Source organism: Heptranchias perlo, chromosome 5 (genome assembly GCF_035084215.1).
Source record: "Heptranchias perlo isolate sHepPer1 chromosome 5, sHepPer1.hap1, whole genome shotgun sequence".
NCBI lineage: Eukaryota > Metazoa > Chordata > Chondrichthyes > Hexanchiformes > Hexanchidae > Heptranchias > Heptranchias perlo.
In genome coordinates, this window is record NC_090329.1 from 93,289,187 (window position 1) to 93,308,881 (window position 19,695).

A 19,695-nucleotide genomic window follows, 5' to 3' on the forward strand; every position below is an offset into this window, starting at 1 on the left:
CAGGCCATCAGGCAAAGTGATTGGGAATATTGCTGAGGCAATAGAAGCGCGAAACAAGACATATTGAAGACCAATTGTCAGAAACAGATAACAAGAAATCCCAAGGCATAATCAATGACTCAGGACACCGACACAGACTAATCCTATTATGTTAATTGCAGGAGATTTGTTCAGTTAATTAGGTAACCTTCGTGATTGGCATATACAGGATGAGACATCTTAAATGTTTGCATCTGAACAATTCGAATACACAGAAAGATAAGGGCATGTCTCTCCCCCACACGCTAGATAGGATTGACAAACAGTTAACACCATAGAATGGATATCCAAAAGATGTCTGGAACAAAGGGCACCTTGGGAGGGGTGGGGAACCCATATGGATTCTGATTTCAATCTACATGGAGTCTGACTTCAATCCACATGGAATCTGATTTCAATCCACATGGAGACTGATTAGCTAAGGCCAACTGCCACGTGCCTACCACCGGCTCAGCTGAGATCAGCAGCCATGCCTGAGGGTCTTACTGATCTGCATGGCTTAGTATTGTATAATTGAGTCCATGGGGAAATATTAAAACATTTATTTTGCATAAAAAGAATTGAACAACTTGTTTGTTGGAAGCAGGAATATTCACATGCACTACTTCCATTGACAAGTTTCTAATTTACAGGCTAGAAATAAAAAAGCACAAATGTAGAACTAGATGTGCCAATTTGTTTCATCACAGTCTCTCACTTCATGGTTCATATGTAATTTGCCCTGTTCTGGAAAGTACCGAACCAACTTAATTCCATCCCCTCAAGGAAGGCAACCAAAGGGAAACCCCACAATTAGACAAACCTCAGTTAATTTTCTCACTAATCGTTAAAAATCCATTTAATCTCACAAGCCACCCTACTGAATTCTGATCAACTGAAAACAACTGCTGATTCATCTAGCACTACAGGATTAAAAAATCACTTCCCTTTTGCAAACTGAGTAGTTAAACAAAAAATTCAAGTCCACTAACTATCTGTTCACAGCAACAATGTTTTCCCTTGTTTAGCCAAATAGCCTTCAATTCCATTCCTGAATAAATTTTAATCAGCTTCCTTTTGAAGGAGTTGATTGACATGCCATAATGAATTTTTGCTTTCGAGTCTGTTCCACATATACACTGATCTGTGGAAAAAATATTTCTTCTAATCTCTCAAATCATTTGAAGTTTATTAATTTTGTACTCGCATTCTCTAGTTCTGCAATCATTGCCCAAGTTAAGACACCTCTTCATATCCACATTAATTGTGCCTTTCAGCATTTTAAAGACCTGAATTACGTTCCTCACAATCTTCTATTCTCCAGTGAAAACGTGTTCACCTATGTGTCTCATAACTTAAAGCCCAAGTTCCAGAATCATCCTTATTGCTCTTCTCTGAAGTTTCTCCACTACATTATTAGTTTGTATGGAGCCCAAAATCATACACAGCGTTTCAAATGTGGTCTAACCAATGATTTATACAGGATTAAAATAACTTGTTTCAACTTCAAATCAAATGCTTTCAAGATGCATCACAGTATTTGATCAAACAGTTTGTATTGACTAGTATTTTCAGTGAATGGTCAACATGGATGTTGACTATGTGGACTTCCAGAAGGCATTTGACAAGGTTCCGTACAAGAGATTAGCAAAAATGAAACTGCACAGAATTGGAGGTAACCTTGTGACATGGGTTGGTAATTGGTTGAGAGGTAGGAGACAAAAAGTAGGGATAAAGGAACCATACTTTGATGTGAAAAGTGGTGTCCCCTTGGGATCTGCACTGAGATTCAATTTTTCACCATACATATCAGTGACTTTTTTTTTTATTCGTTCATGGGATGTGGGCATCGCTGGCGAGGCCGGCATTTACTGCCCATCCCTAATTGCCCTAGAGAAGGTGGTGGTGAGCCGTCTTCTTGAACCGCTGCAGTCCGTGTAGTGAAGGTTCTCCCACAGTGCTGTTAGGAAGGGAGTTCCAGGAATTTGACCCAGCGACGATGAAGGAACGGCGATATATTTCCAAGTCGGGATGGTGTGTGACTTGGAGGGGAACGTGCAGGTGGTGTTGTTCCCATGTACCTGCTGCTCTTGTCCTTCTAGGTGGAAGAGGTCGCGGGTTTGGGAGGTGCTGTCGAAGAAGCCTTGGCAAGTTGCTGCAGTGCATCCTGTGGATGGTACACACTGAATGTGTGCGCCGGTGAAGGGAGTAAATGTTTAGGGTGGTGAATGGGGTGCCAATTAAGCGGGCTGCTTTGTCCTGGATGGTGTTGAGCTTCTTGAGTGTTGTTGGAGCTACACTCATCCTGGCAAGTGGAGAGTATTCCTTCACACTTCTGACTTGTGCCTTGTAGATGGTGGAAAGGCTTTGGGGAGTCAGGAGGCGAGTCACTCGCCGCAGAATACCCAGCCTCTGACCTGCTCTCGTAGCCACAGTATTTATATGGCTGGTCCAGTTAAGTTTCTGGTCAATGGTGACCCCCAGGATGTTGATGGTGGGGGATTCGGCGATGGTAATGCCGTTGAATGTCAAGGGGAGGTGGTTAGACTCTCTTGTTGGAGATGGTCATTGCCTGGCACTTGTCTGGTGCAAATGTTACTTGCCACTTATCAGCCCAAGCCTGGGTGTTGTCCAGGTCTTGCTGCATGCGGGCTCAGACTACTTCATTATTTGAGGGGTTGCGAATGGAACTGAACACTGTGCAGTCATCAGCGAACGTCCCCATTTCTGACCTTATGATGGAGGGAAGGTCATTGATGAAGCAGCTGAAGATGGTTGGGCCTAGGACACTGCCCTGAGGAACTCCTGCAGCAATGCCCTGGGGCTGAGATGATTGGCCTCCAACAACCACTACCATCTTCCTTTGTGCTAGGTATGACTCCAGCCACCGGAGAGTTTTCCCCCCGATTCCCATTGACTTCAATTTTACTCGGGCTCCTTGGTGCCACACTCGGTCAAATGCTGCCTTGATGTCAAGGGCAGTCACTCTCACCTCACCTCTGGAATTCAGCTCTTTTGTCCATGCTTGGACCAGGGCTGTAATGAGATCTGGAGCTAAGTGGTCCTGGCGGAACCAAAACTGAGCATCAGTGAGCAGGTTATTGGATAAAGGTATAGAGAGTTTTATATCCAAGTTACAGATAACGCTAAATAAGGAGGCGCAGTAAGTTGTGCAGATCATTACAAAGATTCATAGACATAGATTACCAGATTTTTGTGAGGTAAGTGTATCAAGGGATATGGAGGAAAGGCAGGTAAATGGAGTTGAGGTGCAGATCAGCCATGATCTATTAGAAAAGGCTCCAGGAGCTGAATGGCCTACTCCTGTTCCTATGTTTCCTATTAGTTACATCAAAATCATTTCACACCATTGCTGGTGGACATTCATTCATTTGGTTCCCATGTTTCATGCCTCCTTTTCCAAAGAAACCCTTTTATTTTCTGATCTGCCTAAAACTTTAACTCATGGTTTATAACTTTGTGAAATTGTATTTAAATATGTGACAAAAAAGTACTTTGTAGCTTCACCATTACTAAAGTTCAGAGTTACTGCTGATCTGAAGCACTTGTAACCATTTAAACTGAATCAGTAGAAAAAATACATTTGGCAGACAGACTCAGGCACATAAATCACAACAGCAGAATACAGGATTTGGCAGCCTGTAGAAGCAGAAAATTATCAAGTAGCTTCAGCCCTGGTGGATGAAGACATATACAGGTCGAAAAAGAGCCATGTAATTGTTTATTCCTGCAACAGCACACTATGGATTAGGCTTTTATGTACTTATTTTTTTTACTTGAAACAAGTTTGAAGCAAAAAAAAGATTATTTACAAATGACCTACAAAAGCTGCTTCTCTTACGAACTTTTCTAGGTATTTGAAGGATTGCTGCATTGTTGGAGGTGCCACTGTTTACATCTTCTGATGGTTCAGATGGACATTAAAATTCCCTTGGCATGAACAAGGAGCCTAGGCAATGCTCCCCCCGATCAACTCCATCAAAAAAAATCATCTCATTACTGCTTGTAAAATTTTGCTGTGCACAAAATGGCTGCCACGTTTGAATACATAACAACAGTGACTGGAGTTCAAACAAATCGACTGTCTGTGAAATGCTGTGGAACATTTGTGAGACATTATATGGCATATAGAATTGTAAATCTCTCTTTCTTGGCGAGATCTGCCTTGTCTTTATTGGGGCTAAAATGAGGGATACACTCAAAACATGTCCATTCCTCACTTAGAAGCTCTTATAAAGAATTTTTTGCATTCGCTAAAGTGAGGGAAAGTAGTGCTGGAGAATAAATGGAACATTTTCCACTTTTTCTCCCATAATCAGCATATTGAACACTGGTCAAGCATAGGTAATGGAATAAAACTCTCTCCAGTCTGCCTAAGTCACAATAAAAGATCTTTATCCCTAATGCACCAGTGAGACATTTCCATTTCCAGCATCAACTCTCCTTTGTGGCATCAGCAAGTAAAGCTGCCAATTTAGCACCAACTAGTAAAGAATTGAGGGCACTTGTGATCCGTATGATTTGTATCAACTATCAGAATTGAAACCGTCCAAACTGGAAGACAGAAAAGACTTCATTTAGTCTGAACTGCATTTGTACCAGGATCAAGTCGTGAAACGACACGTGCAGCCATTGCACTATACAGTCCCCATCTTCACACAAAAACTAACAAGTTTAAATTTATCATGGAGAAGGTGTATGGAAGAACAGTTGTCACTAAATATTTCTATTTCAAACAACTACTTGTGTCGCTTCAAATAATATCATAAAAGGACACTGGAAAGGGAGAAATGCAAATCTCCTTTAGGGCACGATGTGATTAAATATATTTATCTTTAGCCCAAATGGTATATAATCCCAGAGCTTGTGATTTCCATACTTTCCAAAGAACCCAGTCCAGTTTGAGTACTTTGCCTGTGTGAGAATCAGCAGTCAGCAATCTTAAGGTTCCTGTAAACATAGTGACAATAATATACAATGTTGTGACGTGTTACTATGAAAGATACAGCGCACAGAAATACATCACCATTTTCATTCTGGAGGAACATAGGATGGTCGATAAATGAGGAGAAATTTTAAATATTTGTTTAATTTGGCCTAATAAAAGAAAAAAAGTGTCGAAAAGGACCAAAACATTAGCTTTCAACAATTTCTTGTAAAGCTCTTCTGGATTTAATTTTAACTAGAGATATTCATCAAGTAATCAGAATCTCAGAGTGCCAAATGATGCCCAGTGCTCGAGCAAGATGTCAACGGCTTCAGTTGAGGAGGAGGGGATAGAAAATTGGTGAAGAAAAAAAATGATGCCACTTACCTGACACTGAAATCATATGAACAGGAGGCCAATACGGATGCATGAAAGGGGGAAAACTGCAGAGAGAAATAGTAGCAATAGCTTATTACAAAATGTTATATTTCTGAAAGTGTATTTTATGTATGGATATTTAAAATATATATACAATTTTATCATACAGTATTTTAGCTTGGTACATCCAAAATATATTAACTTCTGAGGTACTTTTTGCTTTGAAGATTTTAAAGTGTATAGTAAGAAAAATAGACATTACATTTTATTCAAGGAATTCAGACATTGGTTATGGTTAACAATTGGTAAAGCCACGGGGGCGGGCAAAAATGCTATCCAGAATGCGCCATATTTTCTTCATCACTTTCCGAAAAATGCATTCATGCTTTGAGATACTGTACCTCCACCTATTTTTCCCTCTGAAACCATATCCTACGTCCATCACTGTGTCTATCAAACTAATAACACACTGAGTTATAAGTGGAAGTGATCTGTACATTATCTAGGAATGTACCCGTCAACATAGTTCAGGACACCATCCAGGGTTAACACATTAAAACTGAAAAAGAGGTAAATCAAATAGTAGTTAGGTGACACCAAGTGTTGATTTTGAAGAGCTGTTGATTATAAGAGAGAAGGTTGAGGGAGCAAAAGATTTCCACAATTCTGAGGACCTCAAAGAATGAGTTAGAGTAGCTGGTGGTGCAATGAGTTTTGATTTGAACACAAGGGAGGATGCAAGGAAGAGGAAGAGTGGGTGGGAGGGAGTATTAAAGAGCTTAGAAGGAACAAGAAATGTAAGTTTCGTGGAGCAATGACTAACAGAACTTTGATAAAAAGGGGAGAGAAAGAGAAAGAGCGAGAGAGGTTGGAGCCCGGTGGTGAAAAAATGACCTAACCAAAGAGCTGCTTCTTGTGTTCTATGCAGCAGGCGGTGCAACGAAGGTTCAACTAGATTAATTCCTGGGATGAGAGGGTTGCCCTATAAGGAGAGATTGAGTAGAATGGGCCTATACTTTCTGGAGTTTAGAAGAATGAGAGGTGATCTCATTGAGACTTACCCAGAGATTGTTTCTCCTGACTAGAGTGTCTAGAACTAGAGGGCATAATTGCAGGATAAGGGGTCAGCCATTGAAGTCTGAGATGAGGAGGAATTTCTTCATGCTGAGGGTTGTGAATCTTTGGAATTCTTTACCCCAGAGGATTGTGGATGCTAAGCCATTGAATATATTCAAGGCTGAGATAGATAGATTTTTGGACTCTAGGGGAATCAAGGGATATGGGGATTAGCCAGGAAAGTGGAGTTGAGGTTGAAGATTAGCCATGATCTGATTGAATGGCAGAACAGGCTTGAGGGGCCGTATGGCCTACTCCTGCTCCTATTTCTTACGTCCAAGGTCAAGATAGGCATTAGAAGACACCTCAGGTTAGAAGGCAGTGTTCCAGTCTCGGACAGACGTGGGCTTTTTAGAGAGTTAAGAGATGCAGAGGAGAAAAGAAGTGTATGGCATGAAAGGAAAACCTGGCTTCTTGGAACAGCTTTAACAATGAAGATATAGGAATTCCAACTGAGATCATAGGAGAAAATGAGACTATTAATAGTACAAGAAGGAATAGGAACGAAGCAATCAAAGGCAAAATGCGGCAGCTGTTCTTTGGACAAGTGAGGGTCATTGGGAAACTGTGTTTCAAGAATTGAAAAAAATAAGGGGGCCGCGTTTCCTTTACACCGGTAATATCAGTGCAATCCAGGCGAAATCGGGCAAACCAGCGCAAAAGATTGTGAATTTTAAACATAAGTGGGTTACGCCCAAAACCATTCATGTTCGAGTTTCTGCGATCTTTTATGCTGGTTCAAGATCAGTTCAGCCAAATCAGGCCTAGCCCACAAAACTGACTACGCCCCCAGGTCGACACCGAGTTTCTACCGATTGCGCTGGCTCGAGAAGGCTCTTCAAAATACACATTTTTTTTTGGCGCACAGGCACCATTAGGCACGTTTTTGAAGATTTTTCATATCAAAAAATATTTAATTTACTAAGAAACTGACTAGTGCATACCAGTGAAAGTAGTAAATGGTTCAATATAGTTTTTTTTTAAAAAAATCATTTTCAATGATTTTAAATTAGGTTGCTCACAGGTGGAGGACTGGACACTTACTAAAAATGCTTATTTTTTTGTGATAAACCCATTTTCAGCTTTATTAATAAAAGCTGATCAGGTTATCACTTTTAAATACATCAATGAATACTTTTTAATGGAAAGGAAAGAAACAATTACCTTCTATTACGCTGCCCATTTGCACTGGTTCATGGAAGATTTTATGTTTGTGATTATACAAATGATTTTTTAATCAGAAACTTGAACTGTAACCTAACCAGCGCAATTTCAAGCGCATTTTGGGTTCAATATCCCGATTGCGCCCAAAACGGAAACTCTACCCCAAGATTTTCATTGCCTCTTTAGTGGTTCAACCTGAATTAGTGACTGCGAAAGAGATAAAGGTTGTTTTCACAGGGGACACACGATCTGAAGGAAGCTGTTGAGTGCGATCATCAGAAACAGAGTTCAACATTGAGTAGAAAAATCATTGACATGAAGAAACAGAGTAAGGGGAGAGAGCAGAATGATGGGAACCTGAATTAATGGGAAGAGAGTCAGATAATGAGTCATCAACTACAACTAAAATAGAGCAATTTGACAGGAAACTGGCTTGTCATAAGCACAACATTAGTAGAAACCTTATGATGGCATATTGTTCAGAAGTGCCTGGCCCCTGTCAAAGACTTGAAATGTCCAAGGTGACGAGAAGTGAATCACCAAAGCAGTCAAGAGAGAAGTTGAATAATAATAAAGCAGCAACAACACATAATAGGTAAGGAAATCACCAGTGGAACTGCAAGCTGAAAACCATGTCGTCAATCAAGGATTGGCAGAACTTCTCACCGGTTACACAAAGTAATACAGTGTAATATTTCCTAGTGCTAACATCCCTCAAGCTTATGTGTACAATTTTTTTTTTAATAGAGTTAAAAATCTTAAGTAACCAATAATCTATGAAATGGTCAGTTTCTTAACCATTATACAATTGGAATTGGTAATGTCCTGAAATGAAAAAGTGACTCATAACTTCACCAGTGTAGGGTTCAAATAAGCTAAATCTCCTAAACTGATAAACTTCTCAGAACACTGTACACTGAATCACAAGTTCAAACTATCTAACGCATAAAAAATAATTCAATCAATCAGCCACCAGTGACAAGCTACCATGGTTCTCAACTAAGAGTAAGCAGAAACAGTAAATGCACTTACTTTGACTCTTCGTATAGCATAGGAATGGCCAGTGAGGTGATGTAATGGCTGTCGGATATTTCTTAGGTCCCAGTATCTTAAAGTGCAGTCAACTGCTCCAGTAACAAGCAAGTTCTGAGTTAAATATAATGCAATTACATTCTTTAGACAAATTTTCCATTTTTGCTGTCAATAACAGTATTAGCAACAACCAAATTACAACGGATGTATTTAATTAATTGAACTTCATATCCTAACCTGATCGTATTTACTCCAGTCACAGGTCAATATCTCTGCTTGATGAGCAGGAATGATTATTCTGGCTCCTCCTGACTTTAGATCCCAGATTCGTAGAGTATTATCGCCTGAAATTATATTTATAATACACTTTATTTGTTCTGTTATTTTCTTCCATTCAAGTCAGCTTCCCAAAAATAGACAGCTCAGCCTCTGTGCAACCAGACTGGGTTTGAGCAATGCTCATTCCTCATCAGATTCATCAACCATGCTAAACTTGTTGGCTGGAAAATTCCATGGGGGTTCTAGTGGTCTCTCATCATAACCCTAAGGAAAGAGAGAAGAACTGGTTATGTGGGGTCTCCAGCAATTCTGGGAGTTTCCTGATTGCCATATGAGGGGTGGAACTTCCGTACATCCCTTACAAGGCAAATGACTAACCGGGGGTGGGGTGGTGAGGGGTAGGGCGAACACAGGTAATTCTAAGTCATGAGAGTTCTTGCTTCTGAGCTCACACTGGACTTGGCGTAGTCATGGCAGCCAGCATGTTGAGAAAGGTGAGGTGTACCGGCGAACATAATGACCCGTGTTGATCCCACCAGTCCAATCCAGACCTAACAATGGTCTGAACTCCTGAAAAAGAATATGATTTTTAAAAATGTTATTCTGAATCAGTCCCACTTGTTCTGAGGCCGATCAGAACATTGGCGGGGGCAAGGGGAATGCAGCTGTAAAAAAATAAGTGTATTCTATGAGGATGAACAGATTCACTTGGGTGAGTAATTCTTGGGGAAAAGTACATCCATTGTTAGGTACGATTTAATAGCAAACACATTGTATTGGCATGGTACTGAGCCATAAAGACCAGGAAAATCCCAGATCTTCTGTGATGAGTTAGCCACTCTCAATCAAACAGCAGTTGTACAAATTTGCTCCAGCATCCCAGTGCTAGAGAGGAAAGAATATGGCCTTTTAACTGCTCCTGATCAGTATTCGATAACTCTGCTGAAAGTTCAAACATATGGATGTCACTATTTTATGCAGAGAGTGGTGACTGTGTGCAATGGATGGCCTTGGAGGAAGTGGAGGCTAATAAAGTAGAAGAAATTAATGGGGAGTCAGATAGATATTTGAATGAACGGGTAATTGAGAGATATTCGTTTTTGGCCTCGCCAGATGGGCTGCATTGTATTCTGGTCTTTGTACATCTCTTTGTTCTTATATAACAATGGATTGTCATCCTTTATTACGTGGATGCCAGGATCTGATCGCATTTCACCTGAATGCACTGAAATAAAAAGCCCATTTCCCGTTGCCCAAATACTACAATTGTTGCTATGAGGAAAGCCTATTCCTAGAAAAACTTCTGCCTCAGAGCATTATTTGGATGACGAGTCTCACAAACCATTTGGGAAAGATGCTGGCTTTTTTTGAAAATGTGCTATCAAAATATTTTGTTCAATTTGAATTGTTAGACATAATTTATGAATGCCCTTCCTTGTCCCCACCAACGAATCAAGCTGCATCATTAAATATACATAATTTCTAACTCTCAACATTTTACTAACTCTATTGCAGATTAAAATGGACTGGGGAAAAGAACTAGATATTTAATAAACCTAATTGGGACTTCTCAGTGAGACACATCGGAGTGTTTAATTCTCATGGGGAAGCTGCAGAGTGTAGGTCATTTTCTGGTAGGGAAAACACATTTATCAACTGGAGTATGTACTACACACAACCATGATCTCAAGGTTTTCATCTGCACTAACAACAAAAGCTCATTTGCTTGGCATGTTTGTAATGAGTTAGATTATCTTTCTGTTGCAGAACGCATTACATGCGGGGAGATAGAACTGACTCTATCCAACCATCAGCAATTCATCTTAATGACCAAATATTAAAAGATGTTGTATGGATAACCTTCCATACATTTTACCTTGGGTTTAGCTCGACTTTAGGCTCATTTGCTTGGCGGGACGATATCCATAAAAAATTAATATGCACTAAGACAACATATGCTCATCAACAGAATTGTAGATCAGCAGTTGCTTTCTGAATTGTAAAACCTCAGGTTGAATGGTTTTTAACCCTTTGAGGACTTTACAATTTGTACAAAAATGTTCTTTAGAAGCACAGCACAATTAAGTCGCGAGCCCAGGAAAGTTGTCTGTTTGCAGCACACAGTGAAGATATTCAGATATTGGAATGTATTGATAGCACATTTTCAATAAAACCAGCATCTTCCTCAAAGGGTTAAGAGAACTCATCTTCCTGAAAATGCTCGGAGTGAGAAAATGGTCTTGGAATAGGCTTTGTTCAGAGCAACAGCTGCAGCATTTGGGGAGTAGGAAAATTCATTTTTATTTCGGTACATTCAGGTGAAATCGCCTCAGATCCTGGTATCCCATGTAATGTAGGATTACCTTAAGGTTTTACTTTTCATTAACGACAATTTTTTTTTACATATCATCTTATATTTTAGAACTTACTTGAAGGGGGGAAAAAATCCTTCATTATATGAACTATTGATATGTGTCTTCTAAATTATGGAAACGGTAGGGTTTTGGTTAACTATACACTGATTGAATGTAAAACGTCAAATTGTAGCACCTTCGGGAACTTTAGGTCTGGGAATTTATTCAATATAATTAACTAGAAAATGGCTGGGATGTTTAATGAGCAGTGACAATGGAACACAACTGACACAGTTGCTTCATCTTCATTAAGGGACTTGCAGATTTGAGCCCAAGCCTGCTTTACACTGCCAATGCAAGTCTCCAACAACTCTGCTTGTGACCTACAAGAACCTGAACACCTGCGCATTTCGAAGAACTGAGATGGGCCGTGCACTGCCTCACTCATACCAGCACAGCGCTTTCACACAATCCTAAATGATGCTGTGCACTTTACACAGTCATGTGGAAATAGCATGTCTAATGGCATTTGACCATTTTGACATTATGGTCCTGGAATTTCCAGCGTTTTTGCGCACGGATACACGTGCAATCTCAGCGTACATCAAATATGCGGCCTAAAAGATTGTGGAATTTTGGGCGAGTTATGTGCTTAAGCACAATATGCTCCAATCGCCTTGATCTTTTGCAATAGCCTATCAATTCCTCCGCCTGAACGTCTCTGCCCATAATAATGGCCCCACCCCTAGCTTATAGAGCCTTAGACGTGAGATTCCTGCAATTGCGCTTGCTCAGAGGCTCTCTTGAAATTACAACTAGATTTTCAGGTACAGCAAGAAACAGTCGTTTTTCTGGTGTTTCATTTCAATTTTCTGAGCCTTTTTTGTATTATCCTCACTGAGACGTTCACTGTATTTTCTGTTTATTTGAATTGATTTTTATGTCAAATGTATAAGTCACCTTAAAAATTGAAAAGCTTCCCGATTGCAGGTTCTTAATCATGCTGTGCCCAATGTGCATGAACGATGATGGAATGAATTGAAACTTTAATTTTCATACTTAAAGAAGAAATATATGGTGTAAGTTTGAGGCTTTCCTTGGTCCCCGATTGTTTACGCTGATTTACGGCCATTTTACGTTCAGCTGTATTCTAATGAGATTCACAGGAAATTTGAGCATAACTTGGCATCGGCAGAATGGGCACAGGATTGGCCTAATTTTCGGATCTAACTTCCGGGTTGCACCCACAGAGGAAATGCCAAGCCCTGGTGTTTACATGTGTAAAGTTGCACACTGCACGTCAGTGTTGTGCAAGTATTATGCCTGCACCAGGAATCTTAAATGAACATTTTCTTTCTGCTTTAATATTTAGGCAGCTCAACTTAAGCCAAGACAGCACTGAACAGTTGCTTGCCAATACAGTCATCAATTGCACGATGTCATAACAGCATAAAAAATAGGAGCGGGAGTAGGCCACGTGGCTCCTCGAGCCTGCTCCGCCATTCAATAAGATCATGGCTGATCTTCGACCTCAACTCGACTTACCTGCCCAATCCCCACATCCCTTGATTTCCCTAGAGTCCAAAAATCTGACTATCACAGCCTTGAATATATTAAACGACTCAGCATCCACAACCCTCTGGGATAGAGAATTCCAAAGATTCACAACCCTCTGAGTGAAGGAATTCCTCCTCATCTCAGTCTCAAATGGCCGATTCCTAATCCTGCAACTATGCCCCCTAGTTCTAGACTAGAGGAAACAACCAGGCCAGCTAGGGGAAACAACCTCTCAGCATCTACCCTGTCAAGCCCCCTCAAAATCTTGTGTTTCAATGAGATCACCTCTCATTCTTCTAAACCCGACAGTATAGGTCCAATCTACTCAACCTCAACTCATAGGGTAACCTTCTCATCCCAGGAATTAATCTAGTGAACCTTCGCTGCACCGCCTCTAAGGCAAGTATATCCTTCCTTAGATAAGGAAACCAAAACTGTACACAGTTCTCCAGGTGAGGTCTCACCAAAGCCCTGTACAATTGTAGCAAGACTTCCTTACTCTTGTACTCCAACACCCTTGCAATAAAGGGCCAACATTCCATTTGCTTTCCTAATTGCTTGCTGTAACTCCATGATAACTTTTTGTGTTCCTTGTACAAGGACACCCAAGTCTCTCTGAACACCAACATTTAATAGTTTCTCATCATTTAAAAATATTCTGTTTTTCTATTCTTCCTACCAAAGTGAATAACCTCACATTTCCCCACATTATACTCCATCTGCCAGCTTCTTGCCCACTCACTTAACCTATCTATATCCCTTTGCATACTCTTTGTGTCCTCCTCACAACTTACTTTTCCACCTAGCTTTGTATCGTCAGCAAACTTGGATACATTTCATTCGGTCCCTTCATCCAAATCATTAATATAGATTGTAAATAGCTGAGGCCCAAGCACCGATCCTTGCGGTACCCCACTAGTTACAACCTACCAGCCTGAAAATGATCCATTTATCCCTACTCTCTGTTTTCTGTCCATTAACCAATCCTCTATTCATGCTAATATGTTATCCCAACCCCATAAGCCCTTGTCTTGTGTAACAACCTTTTATGTGGCACCTTATAGAATGCCTATTGAAAATACAAATTTACAACATCCATTGGTTCCCCTTTATCTACCCTATTAGTTACATCCTCAAAAAAGTCTAATAGGTTTGTCAAACATGATTTCCCTTTCATAAAACCATGTTGACTCTGCCTAATCATATTATGATTTTTTAAGTAAACTGTTACCACTTCCTTAATAATGGATTCCAGCATCTTCCAGATGACCGATGTCAGGCTAACTGGTCTATAGTTCCCTGTTTTCTCTCTTCCTCCTTTCTTGAATAGCGTGGTTACATTTGCTACCTTCCAATCCACTGGGACCGTTCTAGAATCTAGGGAATTTTGGAAGATCACAACCAATGCATCCACTACCTCTGCAGTCACCTCTTTTAGAACCCTGGGATGTAGGCCATCAGGTCCAAGGGATTTGTCGGCTTTGAGTCCCATTAGTTTCTCAAGTACTTTTTCCCTGCTGATATTAATTACTTTAAGTTCCTCACTCTCATTAGACCCTTGGTTCCCTATTATTTCTGGTATTTTTTTGTGTCTTCTACTGTGAAAACAAATACAAAATACTTGTTTAATGCATCTGCCATTTCCTTATTCGCCATTATGATTTCTCCTGTCTCAGCCTCTAAGGGACCAACGTTTACTTTTGCTACTCTCTTCCTTTTTACATACTTGCAGTAGCTCTTACAATCCATTTTTATATTTCTTGCCAGTTGACTTTGATATTCTATTTTCTCTCCATCAATTTTGCAGTCGTCCTTTGCTGGTTTCTAAAACGCTCCCAATCCTCAGGTTTACTACTCTTCTTGGCAACATTGTAGGCCTCTTCTTTTAATCTAATACTATCCTTAACTTCTTTAGTTAGCCACAGGTGGATCACTTTTCCTGTGGAGTTTTTATTTTTCAATGGAATGTATATTTGTTGAGAATACTGAAATCTTTCTTTAAAATGTTTGCCATTGCTTTTCAACCATCACACCCTTTAATCTGGTTTCCCAATCTACATTAGCCAACTCGTCCCTCATACCTATGTAATTGGCTTTATTTAAGATCAAGACTCTAGATTCTCACTTAAGTACATCACTCTCAAACTCAATGTGAAATTCTATCATTTATGATCACTCTTCCCCAGAGGATCTCTTACTGTGAGATTACTAATTAACTCTGTCTTATTGCATAATACAAGATCTAAGATCGCCTGTTCCCTGGTTGATTCCATGACACATTGCTCTAGGAAACCATCTCGAATGCATTCCATGAACTCTTCCTCCAAACTACCTTTGCCAATGTAAAAAAATGTTTTATTACTGATACAATCAAAACTTTCCTCGTTGTTTCCCCCCATGTAAATGTCATCGAGGCTGTTGTACTGCTCCAACAATAGTAATATTTAACATTAACTAGAAATAAGAAGCTCAGTGTGTTCAGTCCAGAGGGATTCATCTATAAAATTCTCTCTAATTGCCTCCATTATAGCAGGTAACTGTACCAAATGATCCATTTTACTGTTTAGTTACTGAGGTGGAGTTATTGTGACTTATTAGTGCACTGTGCTGTCATAAGAGGTCCAGGTGCATTTTCTCATCTAAAACCTATTGTTCACATTTACATTTCATTCTAATACCAATAATATCTTATCCTGCATTCCTTGTTTAAATTAATAAGTCAGCTGGTTAAGTATATGCACTTTACCTGACAACACCTCACTGTCTGTTACATTGTTTCTTTTGAGGCACAGTCTCAAACATGGATATTTAAGGTGCAAAAAAAAAGTTCAAGGAAACCAGTAAAAGTGAAACAGGTAAGAAGTAAAATCCTGATAAACAGAACTAAATGCCAAACAAACTAGTAAAACACACAAACAAATGGTGATGAGGAGAACACGTAAATTATATTTGGCTCATGGTTTGCTGTAGTTTCTCAAATGTACACAGCTCAATTATCATAAATACATTTAACCTGGGGCTCCCGGCAACCATCGAGGCTGCTGGAGTCTAGGGGTGGGTACTGTGTCAGCCTATTTTTTTGAGGTGCCCCAACCCAGGGGCACCCAACAGTCAAATTATTCAGAAAATGAGGCTAGGAACATCTTCTCCCACCTCATTTACACGACTGAGGTGGGCTGCACCTACATACCCCACCCCCACCCAGGAAATCCTCGGCAATGAAGAGGATCGAAAACCCAGTGAAACGGGTCCTTCTCCCCATTTTCCTGAACTTTGCATCCAAGAAATGGGCATTCAAATGAGGTCCGGAAGATTTTACACTCGTGCTCCGGGGGAGCCGGACGGTTTGCCGCCCACTTCGGTCCTTACATGCCCAGATTCTCACCCCCAGTTAAAGGCAGCCCTTTTGTTTTTGGTCAATATAGCTGTTTCATCTCACGGTTTGGATTCACATTTTCTACTGAACTGTTAACTGCAGAACATATTTATAGAATCATTTTGCGCAAACCCTTTAAGGACTATTAGCCAGTCATGTGAGCAAATGTTTCATTTTTTAAAAACCACGGTCCCATGGTTTTCATTTGCAACAACAGAATGAAATAGCGTAAAAATGCTTCGTGAGATGATCTGATTCACCACATCAGCGCCAAAGAACAGTAATGATGTAGGTTTGCACTGTGAGACCTCCAAACAGATTCCTGAATTTAACCGAGTTGCTTACTTCCCCTTACCCAAAATATCCAATTAGGAGCAGGGCTGAATACTACAGGAATAAGTATAGACAAAGATCAAATATTCCATGGAACATGATGGTTCCTGTGCAGCTGGGACCACGGAAATGTCATCTACAGATTCCAGATGGTCAGGGTTAAATAATCAGAGCTGTCAACATCAGACAAATCCTAGGTGTGCGATTTTCAGTTGTAAGCAATACACCCAAGGCATCCGCTAACAGCAAAGCTAAAACCATGGTTAAAAGCAGCAAGCTGCAACGGTTACTGGGAGACATTCATATAGTCTTCCTTATTCCTTTTTCATATTCTCACTTGCACATCTTTCTCCCTTCACAGCCCACCTGGCTGTAGGATTTGCAAATGTTTTCTCTGCTTTCACTGCAGACTAAGATAAAGCAGAGATACTATGGAAGCAGAGTCATCCCAACAGTCATAGCAGTTGTGAAATCTCTCTGTTAAAATAATAGGCTTTGCAGTTTTGATTTGAAACATTTAATTTGAAACGTAGAATTTACAGCACAGAAACAGGCCAGTGTTTATGCTCCACACGAGCCTCATCCCACTCTATTTACTCCATCTCAACCTATCCTCCTATTCCTTTCTCCCTCATGTACTTATCTAGCTTTCCCTTAGATGCATCTATGCTATTCACCTCAATCACTCCATGTGGTACCGAGTTCCACATTCTCACCACTCTGAGTAAAGACCTTAGGTGAAATCACTTATTACTATAAGATGTCCTGTAAGGGGTCACTTTTCTCTTCGTACAAAATGTTCACACATCTGCATATTTTATCATTTATTAGTAACATAAGGCAAACATAAACGTTCATAACTCACTGAGTGAGCACTTTAGTCTGAATATCCACAAAGTTCTAGCAAGTGAATGCCTTATCCAGTGAGAAGTTGAATCACAGAAGAGTGTCATTGAGACCAGGTTCGATTTCCAGACTATGCTAAATTAGCTCATCTTTGCCTGGGCTGGAGTACAATTGGCATCAGCACCCCTGTGCTAGGGAGAGGAAAATTGGAAAGCTTCCCACTCCAAACTACTACCCAGCAACCTACTGCTGGAAGGTGAAATATGCATGGATGTTGGGTGAAGGCACAATTGGGCTCAGTCGGGATGGCCCCAAGGTCAAATACCTTGTTGATACATATTGTCAAGGCGTACACATGAATAATGCTCATTAAGGCCAGGCACTGGATGGTGCTCAATGTTCATGCAAGCTGAAAGAAGCCAACGTCTTCAGGATGGGAGCAGCATCGAGCATTGGCCAAGCCAGTAATGCTACAAGCTGACCTCACCCCATAATGTGAGGTCAGCTAAATATTTAGAAGGTGCTCACACCACGTGACATGGAAACAACACACCAAGTTTGCGAAGATGGGTTAATTGCTCAGCAGCAGCTGTTCTAGGGCTGTTAGCAGCTTTTAAAACTGTGACTATTTCTTAAAAATGGCTCAATTCACAGAATGAGCATTTGAAGCCGTAGAGAAGGTCCTTCGATTGCGGGGGGGGCGAGCGCGGCCCCCTCGTGCCGTGGGGGGGGGGGGGGGGTGTGGCGGACCCACGCGGGGGGGACTCAGCAACACAATCCTTCCATTTTTGACAAGGTCTCTTTTGAAGCATTCATTTCAAATGCTCTTCAGATGCATTATGCTTTTCCCTCAATAGCATAAAACTCAAGGCCTTTAGTAGACTTGTTTGGTACGCAAGCTCAAAGTGCACAAAGGGCTTCCAGCCTACATTGTCACGTGCACCACGTACAGAGTGCAGATTAGGTCTCAGGCCTCCTTGCCCAATAACATGGGGCTCTGGTACCTCAAGCAGCAGACCACTTTCCATCATATTATCAGCCTCATATAGTCTTAATATTACCTCTTCAAGTGTTACCTGAAAAATTTATATTACAAAGTAAATGTTGATAAATCTGAATGTTCAGTTGAAGGAAGTTGTGGCTCATCCATGACTTGGTGTCAGAAAGGTAGTTTGATCATGAGGTCGAGAGAGATGGTGGACAGGTGCCCCTGGTTAGACCGCACCTGGAGTACTGTGAGCAGTTCTGGGCACCGCACCTTCGGAAGGACATATTGGCCTTGGAGGGAGTGCAGCATAGGTTTACTAGAATGATACCCGGACTTCAAGGGTTAAGTTACGAGAAGAGATTACACAAATTGGGGTTGTATTCTCTGGAGTTTCGAAGGTTAAGGGGTGATCTGATCGAAGTTTATAAGATATTAAGGGGAACAGATAGGTTGGATAGAGAGAAACTATTTCCACTGGTTGGGGATTCTAGGAGTAGGGGGCACAGTCTAAAAATTAGAGCCAGACCTTTCAGGAGCGAGATTAGAAAACATTTCTACACACAAAGGGTTGTAGAAGTTTGGAACTCTCTTCCGCAAATGGCAATTGATACTAGTTCAATTGCTAAATTTAAATGTGAGATAGATAGCTTTTTGGCAACCAAAGGTATTAAGGGATATGGGCCAAAGGCAGGTATATGGAGCTAGATCACAGATCAGCCATGATCTTATTAAATGGCGGAGCAGGCACGAGGGGCTGAATGGCCTACTCCTGTTCCTATGTTCCTATGTCATTAGCATGCAAATGGAATCTGACCATGTGCCTGTGGATGAGGTCACTCAGAGACAACACAGAAATGAGGAAGAGGATGGAGGCAAGACTAAGTTGCCAGGGAGTTCCAATTGGGGATAGTGCAGGTACAAGAAGCGATGCCATTGCTGTAGATAGGTCGGAGTGTAACATACAAGAGCTGGACAATGGAGGAGGAGGATGGTGGAGTCAACCGTATCAAGGAGTTGCAGAGGGGTTAAGAAGAACAAGAAAGGATAAAGCACCATTCTCACAGTCACAGGGGATGTTAGGAAAACAAATTCGGAACTTTCACTTCAGCTGTTTATCTCAAAAAAGTTGACATATCAAAAACAGTCCTAAACATAGGCCTTATGTCACATAGAAATGAGGAGTTAGATGGGGAATATAGTGGGGCACAGGCTTGTCTTAATTTAAGCTGTAGGTATATCCAACATTTCATTTCAGGAGAAAATAACTTTTTAAGTGCAGTTTGCAGCAGTGGTGGATTTAGAACTT

General features: G+C 40.7%; 1 protein-coding gene across 1 annotated transcript in view; it reads right to left on the reverse strand.

The window, feature by feature from the left end:
- pex7 (peroxisomal biogenesis factor 7) overlaps positions 1-19,695 on the reverse strand; it is an 86,078-nt gene that overhangs the window by 25,155 nt on the left and 41,228 nt on the right. The window contains exons 6-8 of the mRNA XM_067983855.1: positions 8,894-9,000; positions 8,657-8,770; positions 5,354-5,409 (exon numbers count right to left, since the gene is read on the reverse strand). Coding sequence (XP_067839956.1) covers positions 5,354-5,409; positions 8,657-8,770; positions 8,894-9,000 — 277 coding nt within the window. The remainder of the gene's footprint in view (positions 1-5,353; positions 5,410-8,656; positions 8,771-8,893; positions 9,001-19,695) is intronic.